Source organism: Rattus norvegicus, chromosome 18 (genome assembly GCF_036323735.1).
Source record: "Rattus norvegicus strain BN/NHsdMcwi chromosome 18, GRCr8, whole genome shotgun sequence".
NCBI lineage: Eukaryota > Metazoa > Chordata > Mammalia > Rodentia > Muridae > Rattus > Rattus norvegicus.
In genome coordinates, this window is record NC_086036.1 from 36998030 (window position 1) to 37020311 (window position 22282).

Sequence of the window (22282 nt, forward strand, 5' to 3'; positions counted from 1 at the left end):
CAGTGGCTATAACTTCATTCACAAGATCAAGTCAGCTGAAATTATATTAATTTGGAGAAAGTTAAAAAAAAATCCCTAGCTAAGAAACTATTGATAATGTACAGCTGCAGAGGGGAGGGAAAGTATGTTTCCTTCAGCGATACTGCCCATGAAATACCACGTATGCTCTACTTCATGCACATACAGGAGGAGTCCATGGATGTAGGGTGAGGGCAAGAGAAGTTGTATACAAAATATAGAGAAGTAATTGGAATAGACAGAATGGGAGGTGGGTTTGGTAAAATTCTCAATAGGAAGTATCTAAAAAATAAAAGTCAAGTACCATCCCGAACAATCTATTAGGGAAAAAAAAAAAAACTCCACTGTGTTGCAAGCTTTCATAGCACTAGGCTCCGGCGTTCCTCTTAAGTGTGTGTTGTGGGGCGGGGGTCAAGGACATATGGTAGCTGGAGACCAATTTAACATCAAATGCGGCTGAGTGGGATAACAAAGTAGGAAGAAGAAAAACTTTAAAATATGTTACTTATTTTTTTCTGAGGATGAGGAAGTCAATGAAGGGAAAATACAGCCTCAGAAGAGTCACAAGAAAATAAATGTGAACTTCAGAAAGGCAAAGGCCCTGAAAATACTAGAAGATTGATTTGAGAGATTCTCTAAGAAAGGCAAAAAATATAGTCAGGAGACTGTAGAGCAAAGCAGATGACTGCAAGTTTTTAGATCTTGAGCCCAGAGAGAAGGGATAGCACCCATCTGCAGCTGATGAGGCTGATGAGGGGATAATCTAAAGCTGAAAAAATAGTAACCTGGTTCTATTGAATAAAACAAAACAAATGTATGCAAGTTTCTCAGGCCTAGAACGGATGTAGAAGTACTAATTAGGCAGCTCTTACAGGTGTGCCGATAAATTATGCAAAGCTAGAGTGTGGACTGAACAAAAATTAAGAGAAAAAAAAAGGAAATTAAATGGTAAAACAAACTGAATCTGTGACAGAGGAGATATGTTGGGTAATGGTGGGACCTAGGGTGAGAAAGATCTGATTTAAGAGGAAGTGCCAAGTACCAAACTCAGCTTAGAGAGGTGGTCCTAAGAAAGGGGTATTTGGGAGTGACTGAAGAAATGACTCGAAGTCAGTGATGGGAGCAAGCTTACAGCTCTGTAGTCTTCTTGAGATGGCCCTCTAGATAGCTCTCTGCTTAAGATAGCTCTCTGCTTGGGATAACTCTTTAGATAGCTCTCTAGATAGGTCACCAGATAGTGCTTAGGTTTTCTGACTAAAGTCAGAAAGCTAGAAAAATTTTAAAAGAGCTATATTAGCTCTTTAGGTAAGTTTTGGCTTTTTTAACCAAAGTCAGAAAACCCAACAGAAAAGAATAAAAGAGCTAATATTAGCTTTCCAAGCAGCTCTCTCTAGGTAGCTCTTGCAGACCAAAGTCTAATATTTTATTTTCATATCAATTTAGTCATTTACCCAAGATTCCCTTTTGGGTATCCCATGAATTAGCATTTTATGACCTTAGCCCCTTGGTTCTTAGAAAAGGACAAAAAGTACATTTTTTTTTTTTTTAGCATAGCAAATGAACTCAAGAGATCCGCTTGCCTTTGTAAGCACAAACAATGAGTTTAGCTGGGTGGGACCTTGCCCTGAGATCACTACTCCTGAAATCTCTTTATCTCCTTCATTAATATCTTTCTGACCAGCTGACTCATTAGTGCAGCTGCCCCTGTTCTTTTAGGCCCATGAAGCCCCCCACATATATAATTGACATTGCATCCTTATATTTTGTGTAGTTGAGAAATTCTTTAAAGGACAGCTCTTGCATTGATTTATGTATTCTTGAATTCATATTTTCAGAATTCCTTCCCACAGCCTTAAGGGCTGTCCTGCAGTCCTCTAAATCAGAGATACATTCTCACTTCCCAGGATCATGGAGTCATCAACCTTGGCAGAGAGGGCATTCCCCCAAAAGAAGAAACATAAAGTAAAATATGTACATTGTTATACAAAAAGCCTTATGGCTAGCAACTGTCAACAGTCATGGAGGCCCATACCTGTTGGCTTTGCTTCAGGGGCAGGAACCCTGTCACACTGTCCCTTCCACAGCCATGCAGAGCAGGGCAAGGAAGAACAGATGGATTCAGTTTCTCCATGTTTCCAGAATGAATTAGACTCCTCTTGGCAACATGAGCAATGAATGTGAAACAGGCATGTATAAGTGGTGTGTTTGAATGTAGGAAGTGGAATAGTGACCGCAAGTTTGTCTTTTTTGAGCTCTCCTTTGGTATCAAATAGAGGGGTGAAGTTCTTGTCTTCACTTTACAGACCTTGCTAGGGTTGGAGCCTTGGCCTACATCAGTGCTACTGAGATAGCAAGCCACTTGTCCTCCAAGGGAGAAGGGAAGCAAAGGAAGGTGATGCTTTCACTGTTTGCACACTGGGAAGAGAATAAATAAAGGGGTCCAGTGAAACTGAGAGATAGAGTTTTAAATTAGCCCAAAACTCAGCAACTGGACCTGACTAAGGAAGACAGATTGTTAAAAATGCAAGAGAACTACTTTGCTTATCACCTGGTGTGAGTAACTGTTCTTTGTTCTGCCCGGTGATGTTTATTTAAGCCCCTACTTGTGCCTTCCAGCCATTTTGTCCTGCAGAGAGCATTCCGAGAAGCTCTGGGGAATCTTTCAAAACCGTCCCCTCAGTCTAGCTTTGGAGTTCAGATGTGAGATTTAGATTTAAATACTTGAAGACAAGAGGTATGCACGACTAAGTATCCCTGGTCAAGGCGTGTCTCTGCTCAATACTCACCCATCACTATCTCAGCACCAATCTGTCCTACAAAGTAGTCCCACTGAGCTTGCTTTTAGGAGCTTAAAATCAGAGGGACCAGAAGCAGGGAGATCTCTTTGTTAGAGGCGAGCCTGGTCTACAGAGCAAGTTTCAGGATCTCAAAGACAAACAAACAAACAAGCAAACAAACAAAGCACATTGGTAGTGGGGGCAGGCCTATAATCCCAGCACTCAGAAGGCTACACAGGAGAACTGTGAGTATAAGGCCAGCCTGGACTATGTGGTGAGACCCTATCTGCCAACAAAAACCGGATTAATATTTCTTCAGAGGGTTGGCATTTGACGTAGAGGTAATGAAATACGGTGGTGAGCATGTGTGCACAATACTTGGTGACAGCAATCGTGGATAACCCCTTCTGTTTAATATGTGCTCTGGGCTTGCCGCCAAAAAACGGAGTGCCTGTTCAGTTACTTATTACCATTAGTTAGAGCCACTGTGACAAAGCCTGAGATGCTGTGGCGTGTATGTGGAAGAGAGGAGTCCTAGAATATAGGAGCTCAAAACTTTGCACTAGTATAGTAAGAAACGCACAGGACACGCAGGCGCAAAAGACACCCTCGCCTGCACTCAATCAAAGGCGGCGGGGAGTTGGTCTTAAGAGCAGGAACTGAGCAGCCTGAAGACCGATTGGAGGCCACGGCCCAATAAACAAACGTCTCATTGGCGAATCGCGCGCAGGCGCGGGTCGCCCAGCCTTACTTTGGGCCTTTCACGCAGAGGGGGCGTGGCTCCAGGGCTCCCCCCCTCGCCTCGGCCCAGCCTCTGGGTACGAGCAGAGGGTTCCACTGTCCGCGGGACCTCAGCTCCTTGCTTCTCTACGGTGCCGGCTGCGCGGAGCCGGGATGCCCTGCGCCTGCTGCGGGTCCTCACTATGGAGACCAAACGCCTGGAAATTCCCGGCAGCGTCCTGGATGATCTCTGCAGGTACTAGCGGTTCACCTTCGCCTCTGCGTTCCCTCTGCCTAGGGGCGGCCCGGACCACTGTTGCCTCTCCCCCTCTCCTCTGTTCCGCCTTGCTCTTCAGACTCGGTTCTGCCTACCCATTCCCGGGTTCCGCTACTCACCCCCGGCTCTTTATACGTCCCGGGTCTCAGCACTGAGCCCGGGCTTCGGCTCGCCCTCCCTGTCCCCGGGCCCCTCTTTTCGCCCTGGCCTTGATTCTCTATTCCCGGGTATCGCTTTGCGTCCTCGGCCTCAGCTCACCTGAGTTCCCAGGTCCCGGTTTGCACCCCGGTTCTCAGCTCTTCCTCCTTCCCCGGGTCCTGCCCGGTCTCTATTCTTCCCCATCCCTGGGACTAGGCCCTTCTCTTCCTCAGCCCGGGGTCTTTGCTGTCCCTGCCTCTCCACATCCCTTGGTCTCACTTTCCCGCCCTGTTCGCCAGTGTCCGACGCCCATTCAGTTCCTAAGTCTTTCAGTTTCTGTTTCTTTTATCCCGTCCTCCGAGGAGCACTGGAATATCTCATTTCTACTTCAAATATTCTGTTTTTTCCTGCAAGTGAATCCCCCTGGCCCAAACCTGAATTCCCTAGTGGTTTTCCGCCCAATTCCTTCTTTGAAGTGTGTGGGGCTTTTTTGTTTTGATTTTGTTTTTTTCCTGACTCTAACTTTAACCTGTGGCTTTCTTCCTCCTCCCTTCGTCTCTTCTCCACGTGGGTGGAATCCACTGTTTTAATTCAGTTATATGATCTCAGGTACCTGGATCTACACAGGGAACAATTTTCACGCTTAAACTTGTATGTTCACCTGTGGCATTTTCTGTAAAGAATTAATTATTCTTTCCAGAATTTCCCCGGATTTATCTTTGGGAACAAGAGGAAAAAGTCCAAGAGTTCCTTCCCTTTAATCTCTTGATTCTCCAACTTGGAAGGAAATGTACACCTGTGGGTCTTCACAGGAGTGAATTTCTACGTTCTTATCAACAGTAATTGCAGCCAGCCAAAAATATGTTCATGATATTTCCTTCTTTGTCAAAGTAAAGCGTTGTTATGAAGTCATTGCTAGTGCATCGACTTTGGACTATGAAATAATTTATTAAGTGTGAATGCTGGTTCTGTATTCACTTCTGGCCACTAATATCTGGGCTTAAAAATGAAACTCAGTGGTCATGCCTCATGCAAGCTGTTTACTTTTTTATTTTTTAAGTATTTGTTTTATTCCTGATTAGTGGAGGCAGGGGACATGTGTATAGGTATCTGCCCATGCCAAGAGTCTGTGGAAGTGTGTGCTAAAACCTGAGTATTTCTCTAGAGCCCCAGGCACTCTGAGTCATTTTAAGAAACGAAATATGCTTGTGAAGTTTTTACTGGTGTCCTCTCACATTGCATTAAAACAGTTGGCGCAGTGATTTCCACTGTCACCTGGACAAACAGATATGAGTATTAATTTATAGAGGGACACATCCTAATTTAGAAAATCAAGATTTGAAATCTTCCTTTCCTCTATGCCATGTGAGTGTAATGAAAAGTCTAGTCAAGCACTTTAAACGTCGCAGGTGTACATGCAGAGGACATACATAGGCAAATTGTATAGATAATAAGCGCTTAGTGCTTACTGTTTTCCCAGCACCCACATGGTGGTTTGCAATTGCCCATAATTCCAGTTTAAGGCCATCTGATTTCCTCTTCTGAACAATGTGGGCACCAGGCATGCACATGTTATATATAATACATACATGTAAGCAAAAACCACGTACTTGAATAAATTTTAAGTCTGATTTAAAAAAAGATTTAAAGTTGTAATTCTTTGGGTTTGGGAGAATTATACTTTTGACTTATGGTAGATTCACATGAATCTATAAAAGTTACAAGGAATTTATTTTCTGTATTCCAGAATTTGATAAGAGATAACTTAATGCATGTATTCGGATTAATCACTAGCAGAATTTGCGACTGAAGTGGGACTACTGGGCTGTAATTTTCATTTTCTTTATGTTTCCCAGTTTTTTATTTTTTTCCGCAGATGCAAGTTTAATAATTAGAAAAAAAAATCAAGGTGTTTGGGAAAGTGAGTGATTGTATGTGAGTTAATAAGGATGAAAGTTAAAAGACAGAGAAAGATCGTATGACTGTCCACCTTTTCCCCGGCATCTGCAACTAGTCTTCCTGGGAGTTTTCAGGCTGGTCTCTAATACCTGGGGTTCCATCATCTGAAGAAGTAACGTTAGCTGCTGTGATTGCTGTGGCTCTGACCACAGAATACTACATCCTGTTGTGCAGACAGTACGTGAAGCAACTAATAAGTGTTATAGAGGTTAGCTCTGGTGAATGTTTAAGCTGCTTTCTTACATTACATTTTATTAGACACTGATCTTTTTAGCAGGGTGATATGTTCAGCTGTTGGGGCTAGATGCTTGATAAACTAGTTACTAAGCCATTTCCTCATGCTACAGTTGGTAAAAGTTTTCAAGTTGATATTTGTCCCTCAAGCTCTAAAAAATTATTATAAGAGGGAGTGGTGCTTATCAGTGTGCATGTGTGGATAGCTCTGTGAAGTTGCTGCTGACCTTCCACCTTTACCTGGGTTCCTGGGATCTAATTCAGGTTCCAGGCTTGCACCAGGCTGACCTAGCTCTTTCCCTAGCCCTCCAGTTGGCTCTGTTGCACCATTGGATTTTGGTTCTCTAGTACATTCGTCTTAACCTTCCTTCCTAATGCCACAGCCCTTCAACACAGCTCCTGCTGCTATGGTGACTCCCATAAATTATCTTGTTCCTGTTTCATAAGTGTAATTAGCTACTGTTATGAATCATAATGTGAACATCTGATATGTGACTCCAGAAGGGTTGCAACCTACAGGTTGAGAACTGCTGCCCAGATGTGAGAGTGTTAGGGGTGATAGGTCCAGGGCCTTTTGGAGATGATGTAGGGAAAGGAGCTGTGTGTGGGTGTTGGGAGTAGGGATTCTTTATGAGAACAGTTCATAAAGGTAGCCATGATGGCAAAAGTGGGCCGGGAAGGGCCTGGGGAGATGGCTTGGTGGTTAAGAACACTTCTTGCCCTTCCAGAAGACCCAGGTTAAATTCTCAGTTCCCACATGACACTGACAACTATCTGTAACTTAGTTCCAGAGAATCTGATGCCGTCTCCTGGCATCTGTGAGCACTACACGAATGTGCACAGGCATAAGTGCACATTCCAGAGTTCATAGCCTAGCCCACCAGTAAGAGACTCTGCATCAAGAAGTAAGGTAGGAAGCTGTTTTGTTGTGCCTGTGAGGAGAGCCTGGGAGTTTGGAGTGATGTTGGCTTCTGGTGCGTGGCTTGATGAAATGTTAAGGCCCTTCCATTGGGAAGATTCAGAAAATTGGCTTTGAAACCATCCCTCTGGGTGGTCATGAAGCCTTGGTCGTGTAAGGGGTATGTTGTGGGCATGGGATGGAGAACTAAGGCAGCAGGGAATGAAGTCCGGCTGCCTGTTGATCTGTTTGGGTGCTATCTTGAGACGTGTCAGAATGATCTTTTTGATGGGCCTTGTCATGAATAGTAGCTGCCTGTATTGGAAGCTAGGTGGCTTATACTAGGGCCAAAAATTTTGTATTTTTCTGTTGCTATGATAAATAAAACTCCTTGACTTTTCTTAAAATTCATAGAAGGAGTTTGGTTTCTTTGGTTTACTGTTCCACAGAGGTAATTGTTTTTGATGGAATGGAGGTGGCAGGTGGTAGCAGTTGAGAGAGCATACTTGAAAAGGCACAACTCTCAAAACCTGCCCCCATTGACAAACTCCTGAAACTGGGCCAACAAGGTCTCCATATTAAATATCTGATCCCACAGAGGACATTTTCATTCAAACCACCTCAGCACATTTAATCATCACATTTAGGGCAGTGAGCATGTCCTGTTCTTATGGAGAGTATAGGCTAAATTATGTAAATATTGTCATTGATGCCCCAGTTGAAAACAGCAGTAAGAGCAATTAGTTCTGCCTTTGAGGCTAATGTGGATTTACCCAGAGGGCTCCTGTGACCTATGCTTTCCTGAGGCTTACTGTCACAAACCCTGAAGATTTGCATCCTACATCCATGAACCAGGTAGCCTGCCTTGGGAACATGGAGAACCTTGTAGATCAGGTCTAGCACCACAGATAGGATTTTAACCTCCACACAGGAGTACTCCAGAGAGACCTTGGGGTTAGGATATAGTAATACGGGGACAAAACTTAAAGTTTAGCAGGGTTTTGTGTCTTTTGAGACATTAAAGAATCTGGAACCTGTCTGCTCTGTTACATGAGACATAGTGCAAGGCCCACTGGGAAGTAAAAGCTTAACTCCAGGGTCTTCCAGTTAAAACATGGAAATCATCATTCTCTGTCCAGGGTTTAGAGGCTTCCCACCAAGAGCCACAGTTGGCCAGTGCACCGACTCAGGAGAGTTCTCCCGTGCCCCCAGATGCAACTGGACTCTTGGAGGGCTTTTTGCCATCATCACTTTAACTTTTGTACATAGAAGAAAGGGTTTAGTAAGACTATAAAGAGCCAATGTTGGGGTAAGTGTTTAAGGAGGCCTAGGGCCCATATCATTTCAGAGATTGTGTTGAATGCCTCCTTTTCTGGTTTCCCCTTGATCTCATAGCAGGGTCTAACTATTAGTCTAAACTGGACATTGCAGAATTCTTCAAAATTGTGTCAAACCTAAAAAGGTCTGTAATAGTTTTGTGAAAGAGCTCCCTACAGTTAAAATGAGATCCTTATGGTACTAAAAAGGTTCCTTATGCCTGAGAGTAGTCTAGTTCCTAGAAGCTGCACCTCTTACAGGGAAGATTGGAGCCTGTTAAGAAACCTTATAGGTCTGTTTTGCTCTCACGTGAGTATGTCAAGGCTACAGATGAATTGATTGATCATCTTTGTATTGAAGCAGGCTACTCTCAGAGTAAAGAAGGACAGTCAGATCTTTGGCTAGGGACTACCCAAAAGGTGGGGGCCATCCTTAAAGCTAAAGCTCTCGTGTGCTGTCAAGTACTCTGAGCATAGTCCAGAGATTTGGAAGCAGCCAAGAACTCAGTCTGCGAATACAAATGAAAATGTCCCTTAGGTCATTGTCTGGCACAGTCACATTTGTGGCCCCCAGACTGTGGTGCGGGGGCAGGTAGTATACTCATTGTGGAAATAGTACCGAATACCTTGCTGTGTGAGGTGTGCAAAGCTGCTCCTCTTGCTAGAACTGCCTGCTTTCAGAGATCAGCAGTGCCATGTGCTGGCAGTGGTGGCACTCACCTTTAATCCCAGCTCTCTAGAGGCAGAGGCAGGCAGGTGGATCTTTGAGTCTGAGGTCAGATTGGTCTACATGGTCCAAATAGAAGCAAAGCTGCCAAACTAGACAGTGGTTTGTTGAGAGAATAGGAAGAAGGAAATGGCCTAGGACAAGTGTAGTGAGTTGATCCTCTTCTGTTGTGGAAGCTGTTCTAGGCTGAAACCTAGAAAAGAAACAGCAGTTTTAGTTAGATTTGAGACTAACCAGGCAGGAGGTCTAGTTTCTACAGTGCTCTTTTCTCTGTGCCACCTAGTGGCCAGTCAGGGATTTGGCCAGCGGTTTTTTGTTTTTTGTTTTTTTTTTTTCAGTTCACTAAAAGATTATAAACCGGCTTCTCTGGGTCTAATCAGAGCATGTGCAGAATAAACGTCAGTGCTCATACACAGTTTTATGGGCCCATTTCCCTGGAATTCTCCTCCCTTACTTCTGCATTCCTGGGCAATCCTATGTGCTGAGCTTTGGAAGGACTTTATCCTGTCTGCCAGACTCTGTCTGACCCAGGAAGAGACTTGGAGCTTGCCCACCCGTGTCCCCAGTTGCACCAGGGTATACCGAGGAGTGCGGACCTGGGACTTTGTTTTGATCTTCATCTTTTCCAAGCTTCTTCCTTCCACATGTACTCTCTTTTCAGAGAGTCGTCTAAAATAAGTTATTCCATGTATTTTGTCCAGGTCCTATGGCTGTGTCTTATGGCAGGGATCAGCCTAAATATTTAAAAGGTAAATTACAACTATCAGCATATCGTATACAATCACTAAACAAATTTGTATATTTCGTGAATCTGAGAGAGCATGAACATGTTCAGAGGAATCTAGTGTTCCGGCACAGTGAAGGTAGTGTTTCTGAGTCCCTGGGGATGAGTCTGAGGTAGACCAGCCAAGGTGAGGGTAGATAGAATAAACAGGTTCACTCAGATCCCCTTGCAGCTCTACCAGTCATTATCTCTTTATATTGATCCATCTATCATGTTTGTGCTGTTGTTGATTTATTTGAATGGGACACTGATGTTCAAATTTTAGAGTATTTTCTTTCAATTTGATTTGAAATATGAGAACAGAAATAAACCACTTGGCATCATAGCAAATAAATAATGCAATATGACTAATTAGTTGAGTGTTAGCTCTCTTTAATAAAAATGATCTGAAAGGCTAGTGCATTTATTTCGTTTAGTTGAATTTGCTTCTAATGCTTGAAGGACAAAGGAGGTTCTAAAATGCTCAACTGGGAAAGAAGCAATTAGTAAATCTTTCACACCTCCTGGCATCCATGTTCACTTAGACTTGTGTGTTCTAGCCCGTGTGCCTCACTAAATAAAGACAACTCCCATCTTTATTACCTTTATGCAACTAACTGTTGTGTGTCCCTGTAGGAAAAGCAAGCGTGCGTGTGTGTGTGTGTGTGTGTGTGTGTGTGTGTGTGTGTGCGCACACACACACTTTCCTCCTTTCTTGGTAAGTTTTTAAAAGTTAGTTTTGGGCTTTTGAAAGTATTTGGAAGTTAGTGTGGGTCAAGGCTCTGTGGTTTTGCATTTTGAGAAGCAGTTGTCTCTGTGTTGTTTGTATCTGGGGACTACATGGATGTCAGGCACCTTTGCTGGGTTATAATGATGCTGGTGTATTCTTGACTCCAGAAGAAATCCAAGGATTTTCTTCGCTTGCTTTAATTGCTAGGAAGTTCTTAAATTAATTTCTGTATTTGGGAACAGTATCTACACAGTTCTTCAAAATATTCTCTACAAGTCCTCTACTTTGAGCCAGTTTTAGGCCTGCAACCCTGCCTCCCTGATGGTGGTAAGTTTCTCATTACTGCTCCAGTGTTGTGGATTCTCAAGTGAAAGACAGGCACACACAGTTTTCTATTTTAATATGCCTTAATCAGCTCAGTGGTTGGGCTACTCCCAAACTTCCATGTTGCTAACACCTCCCCTCCTGAGTTATTACTTACTAAAATCTGTATTCCATCTTTGCTCCCTGGAGGGGGAAGAGTGGCTCTCTTCCCTAGCTCTTAGAAGATTGGTATGCTTTCTCTTATGCTGCCTGCTTTCAAGCCTGGATCTTACCCCTGGCTTGACAATCCGTTTTCCTCATCAACCCCTCAGCCGCAGCCCCTGCCTCCTGTGTTTCTTGTGGGAATCCTAAAAGTCTCGCCTCTGCCTCCCTGCCCAGCCATTGGTCGACAGCAACTTTATTTACCAAACGCAGCCAATTGGGGACAGGGATCCTGGGGTCTTTACCTGCAGGCATAGGAATTCCCATGTAACTTTGGGAACCCAATTAACATAATCCACCACACTACTCCTGCTCTCCTTTCTTAGTTGGTTGGTGGGGTAAATATATTAAACTGTAATGATTGTAGTTGTAATTTCTGTACGTTTTTGTTTTTGGCAGCCGATTTATTTTGCATATTCCCAGTGAGGAAAGAGACAATGCAATCCGAGTGTGCTTCCAGATTGAACTCGCCCATTGGTTTTACTTGGATTTCTACATGCAGAACACACCAGGATTACCTCAGTGTGGGATAAGAGACTTTGCCAAAGCTGATATCCTTTTTGTTCCTAATGATCGTCTTTGATTCTTTCTAATAAAACATTTTTGCACAAACTTCCCTTTAGATTTTCTTTGTAACTTCTGGATAACAATAATGAAATAGACTTGAGGCAGTTTCGTTGTGCTCTCTTTTTTCACAGCACTGAAGTGTATAGTGATTAGGAGTGAATTAGACTTGATTTTCCTTTATAAAGAGCTAGGCCATTTCTGGGACAGTTCTGATGTTTGCTCCACTCCTGCTATGCAATCATTAATCAGGTGATCAGATCGAAGACGCTTTTCTGCGTGTATAAGACATAGCTTAGTCATAAATGCTCATCCATTTATTGTCAGCACTTGAGGCTGAGGCAGGTGGATCTCTGAGTTCCAGAAGGACAACTGGTCTACAGACCAAGCTCCAGGACAGCCAGGGCTACATAAGAAATCCTTGTCTCACTATACATGGACTGACCCTGGACTCTGACCTCATAGGTAGCAATGAATATCCTAGTAAGAGCACCAGTGGAAGGAGAAGCCCTGGGTCCTGCTAAGACTGAACCCCCAGTGAACTAGACTGGTGGGGGGAGGGTGGCAATGGGGGGAGGGTCGGGAGGGGAACACCCATAAGGAAGGGGAGGGGGGAGGGGGATGTTTGCCCGGATACCAGGAAAGGGAATAACACTCGAAATGTATATAAGAAATACTCAAGTTAATAAAAAAAAAAAAAAAAAAAAGAAGGAGTCAAGCATCTGCACTTTGGGAAAAAAAAAAAAAAAAAAGAAATCCTTGTCTCAAAAACAGACAGACCAAAAAAAAAAAAAGTTTGTTTTAATGTAGTTGTTATGAATGTCTAAAATTATAAAACTGTCTACATAGCAAAAAATAATGGATCGTTGTATTAAATGTTCTTAGAATTTAGAAGTAGGATAGAAAGAATTTAGACAAAGCATTTTTAAAGAAGATTCAGAATTTCCTGTGGAGAGTTAAAAAAAAAAAAAAAAAACTAGTTGGTGCCAAACGGGATTATTGTGGGGCCATGGTGGAAGTGGGTGGAAGAGCCTAAGGTGAGGTGGGGCTCTTAAATCATGACTAGTGTGATTTTTACTTATTTGTTAGATACTGTTCTTAGCCATTCACTGTGTGTTGAGTGAATTTGTTCCCACAAATTCAATGTGTTACAACTAGCCTTACAGCAGGTACAAATGACCCAAAGTACCAAACTACTAATACCCTGTTTCTTCTTCCCACACCCGTAACATAAGGGATTCCTGAGGCTCCATAGAAAATGGGTAACATACTGTTTGGGAGACGTTAGCAGAGCCAGCCAGCGTTTTGAGCAAAGAGAATTGCTCATCATGTGAAAATGATACCCAAGATGTGTTGGTGACCTAAGCCATAGGTAAGCACTAGTACTTAAGACAGGAGTAGGGTTCTGAGCCATGGTTATAGGGTCCAGAAAGAACAGTCAAAACAAGTACTGAGGACACTTGGCAGAATAGATGTGTAGAAGTTGGTGTTGAGTCCAAGGGAAAAAAAGATCAGACTGAATACTATTTTTGCTAAGGGCTTGCTTGATGGCTGGTTCTGTACAGAAAAAAGGCCTTGCTTTTAGGAGTTATAATCCAGCTGTGGGAATCCTCTGTTTTGGTCATCTTGTGTAGACTTACAGTTTTTCCAAACAGCCATATATTCTTGGGTTCTGAATAAGAATTTACTTATGAGTACATGGAGTTTTATACTTAACCTTAGTGTTCCAGATATTAAAACCTTGGTGCAGTTTTTCTTTTTACTCTTGTTATATGGCGAAGGAACCTATATTGAGAGGGAACTCTGCTTCGTCAAATAACTAAATGGTTACTGTGTGCCAGGCATTTTGCAGTGAACAAGGTAGGCTTACATTTAGGGTCATGAGAGACAAAGGAACATGCTCTCACAATTCGGGGTAGTGGAGTGCCATAGTAGAGAACAGAGAAGAACTATTCCAGATTCAATTCGAGGGCCTCAAGACCCACCCCTGACTTGGCTGGTGGAGATGATGACGTTTTAAGTTTCTTGTACTCCCAGTTCCCTTCATCATATAATAAATAAGTGAACGTCGTCCAATCAAAGATTAAGTTCAAAAGTCAGGCTACTTGTTTAGGATCGGCTAATTATCTAGGAAAGAGCCAGTAAGTGTTAACAATTGTGAAAAACAGACATTTTTGAGATTAGATAGAAGTCTACTTTAAAAATAATTTGGGAAGAAAAACTTCCAAAAAGCTGTTTTAGAATAATGGAAGAGTGCGATGCTGGCAGGTTACTCAGCTGAACTAACTGTGGGGACTCGGGCATGTTTGAAACAGAAGCTGTAGGGTTGGGATTTTTGTTTCCTTTGTGTTGGGTTTTGTTTTTCCTCAAACCCTTGATTGGGCTGCAGTCAACTTACAGAGAGGGGAGTAAGAACGTTAGGTTTTTGTTTTTAATTGGATGACTTTACAACAGAATTTTATTGACTGTAGAGAGTCAGCCTTTTTTCAAGACATGATTTCAGTATCTTGGTGACTGAGGAACCACAGGTATTCATGGATGGCTAATGTATCTGGGCTTGGCCTTGAAGTCGTGAAATAATCATGCAGATTGACTGTGTGTTTGTCTTTTAGTTATGATGTCAGATGATTGGCCTCTTTGGATTCGTAGAGGGCCTTTTTACTTATCCGTAAAACTATAAAATATAGAGCTCATAAAATTATATTTATGAGATGAATTAAATATGACTTCATTTTGTCCAAACTTCTTGTCACTGTAGATGGTAGTACAGAGTTTCTGCTCTGTCTGCTATAGCGTCTTCCTTTTACTTGTCATTTTACTCTAAAGTATCGCTTATGTATTGGGCTCCTGCTGTTATTACCTGCAGGGTTTAAACTAGTGTTAGTCTCATCGAGGCCTCTAGAATTGACTGATAGTATTTGTGTGAAGTCATCGTACACAGTTGAAACACATTCCTGTCACATGCTTGTAGAGTTAACATCAGAATAAAAACAATATGCAAGTTTGTAAGGGCTTGAGAACCATTACAAAGGTCCTCAGGTTGAGAAACTGTCATAAGTTAACAGCTTTCTCCACATGCGTCACTCTGTTTCAGTGACATCAAAAGACCTAGTATACAATTACAGTGTTTGTTTTTGTCTATAAGTTTGTTCTTTAATGTTTTACACTGTTTTGTTTCTTAGGTACATACTATATTTTTCGTGAAACTGACACCCAAGTTTTCCTACATAAACTTCAGTTAGGCTTGCCTTTAATGATAATAATCAGAAATGAATACTTGAATGTATGTGGCAAAAAACATAGGTGTGTACAGTATCCCTCACCTGCTTCCCAGGATTCTAGTACTTTAATTCTTTATGGGCCCGGTGGCTATTGGTAGAATGTGTGCACATTCTTGGGGCTGACTTCCTGTGAACCTGAGACAAGGATGAGTACCGAGTCAGAGCTTCTGCATTTCTGTATAACTTGGAAGTCTAGCACTGATTGTCTATCAGACATGTAGCTCACTTTGTGTCTAGGTTAAATACAAAAGTTAATGTTTTGCTCAAAGAAAAATGAGTATGCTTGGGAGAACCTAAATAAAGTGCAGGCTTGAGTAATTTCATATGACCTACGGTTGATTTAAATAGATCCGTTTCTACATAGAATTTGTGGAGATTGATTTACCTTTTTAAAAAATTTCTGCATGGTATTTGTGTGTCTGGGTGTCTGTGGAGGCCAGACGAGGGGATCGGACCCCCTGTGGCTGACTGGAGTTATACATGGGCACTGGGAGCTGATCTCTGACTCCAGCCCCTCCCTGTTTTCACTTCTTCCGCTGTGTTGAGGCTAGTGGTAGTTTCCTTAACATTATTCATACTCTTCAGTCACTGTCCATTTCTGCTGCCACAAGGTGAAGACGTGGAAAAGATTCTGGATGAATGGAAGGAATATAAAATGGGAGTACCAACTTATGGTGCAATTATTCTCGATGAGACACTGGAGAATGTGAGTGTACCAGAACAAAAGATTCTAGTGCAGTGGTGACTGACTTAGTTTTCATCCTGTTGACAAAGTTTTTGATGTAATGTTTTGAATTGAGGTTTTAAAATACCCATAGATTCCTGTTATTAAAGAGCTAAATTTTGGATGGTTTGCCTGCATCCTGTATCTTTTCCCCTTTACTTATTCACTTCCATCCTCAGCACAGCCCCCCTTCTTCCTAGTTCCTCTCCCTCACAGGTCCCACTCTCTCCCCCTTCCATCTCCGAGAAGGGGGCGGAGGTCTTTCCTGGGTACCAGTGCAGTCTGTATCTTAAAGTTTTGTACCTCCTATGGCATAATGTAAAGACAGGACACATTTCATTGTTGAAACAGTATGTTTTATATTTTTGGTTGTGAGCCTAGCCTTTAACGGCTGAGCCATCTCTCCAACCCGAAACAGTATGTTTTAAATACACAAGGAGTGTTTCTTCATACTAGTATGTCTGTATTCTTGGAAGATATTTAGGGCAAATGCTGTCTGTACAGCTTATTGGTAAATAATTACCGTAAATACAGAGAAAACTGCCTTTGGTTGGGGTATGGAATGTGGAAAATATATTTCTTTGCTTTTTGATTTCGAATTTCTGCTTGTTCACAGGTACTGCTGGTTCAGGGGTACCTGGCAAAGTCAGGTTGGGGATTTCCAAAAGGAAAAGTAAATAAAGAAGAAGCACCTCATGACTGTGCAGCTAGAGAGGTGAGTGCTTGCTCTTTGGTGGGTAACTTTCAAAGTCTTAAAACCACACAGATCTACCCTTTTGGACTCTGGAAAAAAATTCAGCATTTTCCCAAAACCTGAATACATAGTTTAACTCAAGAGATAGCCTTTGTGCTGGAGAGATAGTTAAGATCCCTGATTCCTCTTTCAGAGGACCTGGATTTGACTTCTAGCACCTACATGCTGCCTTAAACCTTTTGTAACTCCAGACCCAAGGATCCGATGCCCTCTGCTGGCCTCCTGTGGTACTAGGCACACACATGTTGTCCACGCAAAACACTCATACATATAAAAAATATGTAAGATACCCTGTCTCCCTCCTCTTTCTGTCTCTATCTCTCTTTGCTTTAGGGGGCCGTTCATCCTCACTGTAATTTTAAAGCGTCTATCTGGCTCTGTTCTTGTAATGGTGTCTTTCCACCTTTTGCCTTAAAATTGGATTTTCTTTTGAGAAAATATTTCAACTTCTAACTATATTCTTTATTCTCTTTTTCTTTTTCATAATTCAGAAAAATGAACAATCTGGATATTTTTCTAAGAAATTTACATTTTTCTCCTCAAAACTCATTCTAGCTTTATAATTGCCCTATAAGATATAGTTTTTAAAAATCCTTCCTTTCTCCCATCTTAGCTGTTATTACAAGGACTTATTCCTTATCTTTTGAATTAGATTATTTCCAAAATTTGACTAAAATTATTCCTACCCAAACCATCCCTGCCAATCCAGACCCTAGGTTGCTGCATCAGAAATAAGTTAATGGAAGAAGACCTGGTTTTTGGCTTTCGCTGATAGCCTGGGTCGACCATGGCGAAGGTGTAGCAGGCACAGTGTGGCTCTTGGTGTCTTGGGCAGTGCCACTGCCTGTTCGTATGGTGAAGAACCTAGGGGCTCAGCATGGTTGGAGCCAGGGGCTGGTTGAACTGCAAAGGTGTGCTCACCTGTTCTTAGCAGCCAGCTCTTCCTCCTAGACTCCATTAGCACTGTGAGGGGAGGCCTAGTGCTTTTCTTAGGCATTCCAGGTTTAAACAGAAACAATCTGAGCCAGGCTCAGAGGATCCTTTTCCTTGGAAGTTCTGTGGCCTAGTATTAGCACTATAAGGACTGGGCTTCTTTAAAGAGAAATGATTTCTTTCTCCTTTACCTTATATAAAATTTCATTTACTGGGTAGCTCTAGTCCATAATGGTTTCTGAACGTAACAACTGCTGTTACCATTTTTGGCTTTACTATGTGGACAGTCTGCAGTTGGCTCTTTACCCTATACCATCTTATAGGTTGTTCTAGTTCAGTCTGTGTTTCTATATAAGCCTAGCAACTTTGGACGAGTCATTTAACCACTCAAATGTTTTAAGGAAAATCTCTTTTAAGGACTTCATAGCCAGAAGTAACGTCTTTGAGGGGAAGATGGCAGAAATGTGATTCAGAGATGTTTTTGAGGTGTGGTGTGTTTGATACAGTGGTTAGTTATTGCATGCTTTTAGTTTGGGTATAGCTTACTAGTGAAGAAGTTATAGTTCTTAAAAGCCACTATGGGGTCTGGGATTTAGCTCATTGTGCAAGGTCCCTGCAGCCCTAGCAGAACTTAGTTTGGAGTATGTACCCAGCTTTTGTGTACGTGCTGGCAATGTCAATTTAAGTAACAGAATCTCATCTGCAGGAAATGATCTGCAGACCCAGAAAGAAATACATTCTCTCTTCTTAGGGAACCTGAAACATTATGTCGATCCATTAAATCATGTATATATGTAGGACATGACAAAAGTAAGATTCGGGGAATGACTGGAAATGCCAGGGAGGGATTGGGAGGAAAGGGAGGATGCAGGTTATGAGTTACGGTCAGAGAACACTTGCATAGAATGTCTTTATGGATGCTGTCCTGGGCTTAGACAGGTCAGAGCAATGACTCCGGAGGTAAGAGCACTTGTGCTTAAGCATAAAGACCTGAGTTCAAACCGCGTAAAATGGCAATACCTGTGCCAGTAACCTCTGGGTGGGACTCAGCAGGGTAAAGACAGGACCATAGGCTTCCTGGCCTCTAGTCTCAATAGGAGACCATGCCCCAGAGAGTAAGGCCGTGATAAAGCAGGACACCTGACTTCCTCCTCTGGCATCTGCATCTGCATACACAAAAATTTGCTGTTCAGTAAACACACACCAGTACAGTTTTATGTTAAAGCCCTTGTATGTACCTTGGGATGGGGGTTAGTGGTTATTTACTTTAGAACAACATTGGAAACATAGCTAGAAGTACTGCATTTTAAACTCAGGATTAAGCACTTATCTACAGTATATACAGAAGCTTGCAGACAGAACAGTTTTATTCAAATAAATAAAGGTAGAGTAGCTCTTAAAACTGAAAACCAGGCTAGGAGCAAAATGTGCCAGCAGTGGAATGCTTGTCTGGAGGTATGAGGCTGTCAGTTCTGGTTCCGATACCAGGTAAACAAAGCCCAGAAAGCTGGAGTGGTGAGGAATTATCTCCCCTAACAAGTTTTCCTTTGCTTTCTGTAGAGGATAGAGGATGTAAAAAAGTCTTCCTTTTATATCCTCAAGCCGTTAATCATAAAGCTTACTTATAAGGAGAAAGAATAAGAGCTATGGCATCCTACTTAAAGGAATTGTGCACATGTAGTTCTGTTGGTAGTTGACCACCTCATGACTGGTAATGTCTGCTTCCAGAAAGGCCCTTGAGTAAGTAGAAGTTGAGGTTAAATTGTGTGGTGTCAGCTGTCTGTGTAACTGGACCTCCTTATAGAAGATCAAGCACCTCCACTAATAAAACTGAGCCAGAACCTCAGAACTTAAGGAATCTCTGTGTCCCCACTCAGACTCTTCCTCTGATAAGATTTATAAGAGTTGCTAACGTGTAGGAGAAGAAAAGGCAATCAGCCTGTGAACTTCCTTGCTTGTCCTGTGTAGGGCGCCAAGCTTCCCTGGTGGAATGTCCCTGGTAGCATGGCTATGGCTACATTTTGGATTACTGCTTTATAGGCACTCAAAAGAATATTTGCAAGGGGATAGATCTTTTGAAAACAGAAAGAATTTATGGATTTTAAAAGCTATCTAGTTGTGGTTAACTTTTCTGACTTAGAGGAACAGGAACTGGAGAGACAGTTCAGCGCTCAGGAGCACCGAATGCTCTTTTAGAGAAGCCAGGTTCACTTCCTAGCACCACAGAGACTCATAGCTGTTTGTAACTCTCATCTCAGGACACTCTGCTGACCTCCTCAGGTACTGCACACAGGTGGTACACTGATGTACATGCAGACAAAACACCACACATAAAGAAAAATAAATATTTAAAACAAGGTACAGTAGCAGAGCAATAGCCAGACAGGTATTAGTATTAGTGTTCTAACTGTAGAGTGAACTACAGTAACTACTGTTGTTTTACATAAGCTACAAATAATGACTGCTCTTTCAGAGATGTAGCTCACTCACTTTTATGTTAAGTCTAAGGGGGAATTTTAATTCCTTTAGAGTTGTTTGTTTCTTACTTGACTAAGAAAGAAAAGATAACAGTGATACATGGTGCTTGGGTAAACTCGCTGAGAAGGGAGGGAACAGACCACAGAGTCTCACTAAAATGATGACACCCTGGATAAGGACCAAGTGTACGGAAAACCAGGCTTGCTGCTCCAGAACGAAAGGGACCCCCTCCCTATAGCATAGAGAGAAAATTTAATATCTTTTATACTGATGGAGCCTGAGCCTTGGTAGTTACACAGGTGCTTCCCAGCAAAATGAGCCTTCTGTTATCTGCCCAGTCACGGGGGAAGGCCAAGGGGTTGTCTGGGTCTTCATCTCTGTGAAGATAAGAGGCATTTGTCTTCTGGATCTCTTTCTTGGTGCTGCAGCCTCCTTGGCCTTAGACTGGTTGTCCTCAGCCTTGACATTGCTGTTCAACCTCAGCCTGGCCTCCTGGTTCTTTCAGTTATGGGCCTTGGACTTGGGTTCTCCAGCTGCAGCATCTGCGGATCCCCTGTAACTGATCTGCCATGGTTATGGAAGCTTACAGAACGAGGCATTGACCTAAGTCCATACTGTGGCCCCTTGGGCAGATGGATTATTTTAAAGGCAAGCTTTGATTTTGAATCCTGATTTCTAAATGATCACCTTTGTCATAAAGAGCTAAAAGGTTGGGGACTTGGCTGGGATGCTACTGTTTAGTCTTGTTGAGCTGATTTAATGCAGTTGACTGGGTGGCTTGAACAACAGAAGTTTACTTCTTAGCAGATCTGGAGAGTAGGGATTCATGCTTGAGGCTACAGCTAATCAAGTTTCATTGCAGGCTGTCTTCCTGACTTATCAGAATCCAATTTCAGGCTGTGTGTCCACACAGACTTTCTGTACATGTCTAGAGAGCTGCTGGGGTCTTTTCTTAAACAAGATCAGGATTGATTATATGCATTTACACGTTATTACTTCTACCCTTCCTTCTTCCCCCACCCCCCCAATATAGTCAAGATGGTTTCAGACTAGGAATGGTTAAGGCTGAGTTCCAGCCATTGCCTTTTTTAGTGTATATGAGTAAGAGTCCTAGAGTTGCAGCCAGTCCTTCTACCTCTTGGTGGTACCACTGTACAATAGAAAAGCTCTGTCGAAAAGCAGGCTACCATCTGAGCCTAATTTTTTAGCTACAGATTAGATTTAGCCTGATGTCTTTATTTTGTTTTGATAACAAGTCTCAACTATGTAACAAGCTGTCCTTAAACTCATAGTCCTTCTTCCCCAGCCTCTAATGATTAAAAACCAAACATTTTATCAACATTTATTTCCAGGTCTTCGAGGAAACTGGTTTTGACATAAAAGACTATATTTGTAAGGATGATTACATTGAACTTCGAATCAATGACCAGCTTGCTCGCTTGTACATCATTCCAGGAGTTCCAAAAGACACAAAATTTAACCCCAAAACCAGAAGAGAAATTAGGGTATGTAAGAGTTGAGAATATTGATAGGTTGCTGGGGAGTTGGTGTTGGTTACTCTCTGATAGTAATCAACTAAATGCAATTGTTTTGTTTCAGAATATTGAGTGGTTCTCCATTGAGAAGTTGCCATGTCATAGAAACGACATGACTCCCAAGTCCAAGCTCGGCTTGGCGCCCAATAAGTTTTTTATGGCCATCCCCTTTATCAGGTATGCTCACTTCGTAAACGGCAAAACTGGCCTTGCTGTTGCTAGTCAAACAGTTTAAGTGAGTTGTTAATGTTTCCACAGACCACTACGGGACTGGCTGTCTCGAAGGTTCGGAGATTCCTCTGACAGTGATAATGGTTTTTCCTCAGCTGGTAGCACACCAGCTAGACCCACCGTGGAAAAACTGAGGTAAAGAAATGCGCTCATGAGAGTGTGGCTTTCTGGTGTCAGTACCATCTTGCTTCTTGGGTCAGAGAAGTATAAGATTCCTCCTTAGAAACTGTTGTGCTTTAAAAGTTGCTAATAAGATGAAAAGCGTTAATTGGAGGGAAGATGCTTCCGGCACATTTTAAAATAGTACACCCAAGAGGATACCAATGGCTTAGAGCACTAGGAAAAGGGAAAAGATGTGTATTGAATATCTGCTCCCCTACATTAGTGATGATGTAGTTTCTGAGGTGATTGAATGGGTCTCTTGCAGTCTCTACTGCACAGAGATGCTGATGGATAATTTGTTAAAGCCAGTGACAAATATGACTTTACAGAATTTGTATGCATGTGAATGTGTATGCTCACATGCCATACATGCATATGAGGAGGGCAAAGGTCACCCTCTGGTGCCATTCAGTTTGTGTCTTGTTACATGGTCTCTCACTGGCCTAGAGGTCCCAAGGGTATCTTTGCCTGTTTTGCCTCCCCAGCTGTGGGATTACAAACCCACAGCATCACACTTGGCTTTTTCCCATGGGTTCTG

The 22282-nt window shown here is 42.4% G+C and overlaps 1 protein-coding gene and 1 pseudogene across 1 annotated transcript in view; one reads left to right on the forward strand and one right to left on the reverse strand.

Annotated features, from left to right (window-relative positions):
• Nucleotides 1-1261: 1261 nt before the first annotated feature.
• LOC120098347 (U7 small nuclear RNA) lies at nucleotides 1262-1317 on the reverse strand (annotated as a pseudogene).
• Nucleotides 1318-3585: 2268 nt separating this feature from the next.
• Dcp2 (decapping mRNA 2) overlaps nucleotides 3586-22282 on the forward strand; it is a 36335-nt gene continuing 17638 nt past the window's right edge. The window contains exons 1-7 of the mRNA NM_001170469.1: nucleotides 3586-3771; nucleotides 11482-11633; nucleotides 15506-15633; nucleotides 16268-16366; nucleotides 21169-21321; nucleotides 21416-21528; nucleotides 21610-21717. Of these exons, the coding sequence (NP_001163940.1) occupies nucleotides 3719-3771; nucleotides 11482-11633; nucleotides 15506-15633; nucleotides 16268-16366; nucleotides 21169-21321; nucleotides 21416-21528; nucleotides 21610-21717 (806 nt within the window). The 5' untranslated portion in view covers nucleotides 3586-3718. The remainder of the gene's footprint in view (nucleotides 3772-11481; nucleotides 11634-15505; nucleotides 15634-16267; nucleotides 16367-21168; nucleotides 21322-21415; nucleotides 21529-21609; nucleotides 21718-22282) is intronic.